This window comes from Haplochromis burtoni, unplaced genomic scaffold (assembly GCF_018398535.1).
Source record: "Haplochromis burtoni strain Fernald_Lab_line unplaced genomic scaffold, NCSU_Asbu1 Contig_43, whole genome shotgun sequence".
Lineage (NCBI taxonomy): Eukaryota > Metazoa > Chordata > Actinopteri > Cichliformes > Cichlidae > Haplochromis > Haplochromis burtoni.
Genome location: NW_024582404.1, coordinates 279,870 through 282,234, shown reverse-complemented (window position 1 = coordinate 282,234; position 2,365 = coordinate 279,870). Strand labels below are relative to the sequence as shown.

Here is a 2,365-nt window from a genome sequence, read left to right as displayed (position 1 = left end):
ACTTCATTTTTAAGTCTTTTTGTCAGTTCTTTATTCTTATCTTTTTTTATATAAAAAAACAAAAATCCAAATTACAACATAAATTGAAGTCATAGCACCCTAGTGCTAAAGTGACAAAAACCATCCTAACCAACATGCTAAAATCATCCATTTTTAATCAAACAGTACAAATACATGTTTCTTAAGTAAGATATGGTAACACTAACAGATACAAAACATATAAAAGTTCAAATCTGTGCATCAATACTGCAGTATTTCATTTTCTTCAATACATTCTTTAAAATGGTAAGACAGCGCATTAATACTATCAGGTATAAAAGGTCACATTTCGATCATGGTATTTTGTATACGTTATAATTTTTTTTCCCTTAAACACTAAAAATAAATGAAACTGCAAAAAGGTTCAATACAAAACCAAAAGACAGTGACATAAACAATGGAAGGTGGGTCAGCCTTCCTCCGGTAATTCACAGCTTGATGACTGAAGGCATCGATATGCCACGAAACGTGATCAGAAGCTAGAAACAGTGGTTGGCTCAGCAGTTTTCCTGTAATCAAAACAAAAGGATGGAGTCAGAATAGCTGGAATAACCAATAACAATCATACAAATCAAAAAGCAGTGACAGATACAGTAAACTAGTATGTGTTTTCCTTCCTTTAGACACAATAAATATACATAGGAGTGAAAAAAATACTGTTTGTTTCCAGGTAGCTAAGATAGATAAATGTAGCATCAAAATTCATTGAAAACAGCAACTCAGTTAAAAAGATATTCTCAGCAAGTTAGGTAAACGTTATTTATGTCGGGTCTATTAAATGTGATTATATGTGTTGTAGGTGATAAAGCTCCTTACTTTTGCAGAGTGTTGAGAAGGCCTGGAAACCACTTGGCCTCTGGATCGACACAAATCCTGTTACCATTCCTCACGGTGATGCTGTGAAGAAATTAAAAATGGAGAAATTAGCACATTGCACACATTTGATTAAACCTGACACAGACTTAAAAGTAAGAAATCGAAGCACAACTTTCCCTTTTGCTTTCAGTTTACAGATCTGTGTGCCAAAATGACACCAGACATCAGACCAGTGAGAGTTATAATAGAGTTGCCAGGGGCTCTATTGAGTGTTTCAACTTCCTATTATAAACTTTCACCTAAAGCTTCAGGAAAACATTAGATTAGCACAGTACATGTGAATTATTAGCTAAAATGTACTCATAACTTTCCCGCTCTGGCTTTGTAGCTAATACCAAAGAGTATTTCAAATTGATGCTCTTTTTAAATTTACCCTGCGGCCCACTGAGAATCTGTGCAACCCAGTGCTCCAGATCAGTGGCAAGTACTCACGTGATTTCAGTTCGGGGGCAGTGTCCTGAGACAGGAGTCACCTCTATCTTCTTGACTGCTCTAGGAGGAATAGGATTCGCGACCGTCCGCCTACAGCGGCAGGTGTTAATGGGAAAACCTGTAAAAAAGGATTTAGTTATTATTTTAGTCTTTAGTAGATTAAACCAGTCTGACTTTGTTAAGGCTCAAAATTACTATGCATCTATATATGTTTGTACAAATCTTGCAACTTTCAGTCCCATTTCAAAGTTTTTCAAAGCACTAAGATGCAGCTGAAAGCCCCAGAGAAGCCAGTAAATGGATCTGTTGCTCTGTCTTTAAGGTCAGGTATTACCCTTGACACTCAAAACAAGTGTCACGGGTAATACCTACAACCTACTTAAAAAGCTTGTTTTTTTATTGTACTGTACTTTAATGCATTTAAAAAAAACCAGAATAAATAAACTATGACATCATGTGAACCAAGACAAGATAAAATACATTTAAAGACGATAAATATGAATAAATATGACCTCAAAATCAAATGGCATATTTTGGCTGCCCTCCTGTGAGATACCAAAATGTACAAATATTCTGAATTAAAGCAGTAATGTTTTCTTACCATGCAGAGACGCGATGCAACAGCAGAAAGTCAGAGCGACCAGCAGGAGCAGTGGCTTGTTCATCTTCGTGATGGTTGTTTTGACCTTTGAGGACCAGTGAGGATGCAAGAGAGAAAGTCTGAGAGTGAATGAAGTCGAGTGTGGGTTTATAAAGCTGAAAAAGAGGAAGTAAGTTTGGAAACTCTGTGGCATTTTTTTTTTTTTTGTAGTTTTTGCTGACTGAGCTAAATATGGCAAACACCGCATTTCATCACCACTTACAATATAAAAAACTGAGTCATAAAATAAAATTATAAATATAATTTCATATTGTTATATAATAACATTTTATTATTGTATTTAGGTTTATATCTAAATGTAAATGTAGTGTACAATTAATATTGGATTTCTTTGATTATTAGATGTCGGCTCCAAAT

General features: G+C 34.9%; 1 protein-coding gene across 1 annotated transcript; it reads right to left on the bottom strand.

Annotated features, from left to right (window-relative positions):
- Positions 1-273: 273 nt before the first annotated feature.
- On the bottom strand, positions 274-2,096 carry LOC102310733 (C-X-C motif chemokine 10). The gene is made up of 4 exons (XM_005921993.3): positions 1,949-2,096; positions 1,348-1,465; positions 856-936; positions 274-548 (listed from the first exon to the last, which is right to left on the bottom strand). The coding sequence occupies exons 1-4, from the start codon at positions 2,010-2,012 to the stop codon at positions 512-514; spliced, it is 300 nt and encodes a 99-aa protein (XP_005922055.1). The 5' UTR covers positions 2,013-2,096; the 3' UTR covers positions 274-511.
- Positions 2,097-2,365: the final 269 nt, after the last annotated feature.

Excerpts from the sequence above, each read along its gene's own strand:
- LOC102310733 (XM_005921993.3), bottom strand. The coding sequence starts at position 2,012 with ATGAACAAGCCACTGCTCCTGCTGGTCGCTCTGACTTTCTGCTGTTGC. Across the intron at positions 1,466-1,948 it reads TTGCATCGCGTCTCTGCATG|GTTTTCCCATTAACACCTGC; the intron begins GTAAGAAAACAT and ends CCTTTTTTACAG. Across the intron at positions 549-855 it reads CTTCTCAACACTCTGCAAAA|GAAAACTGCTGAGCCAACCA; the intron begins GTAAGGAGCTTT and ends TTTTGATTACAG.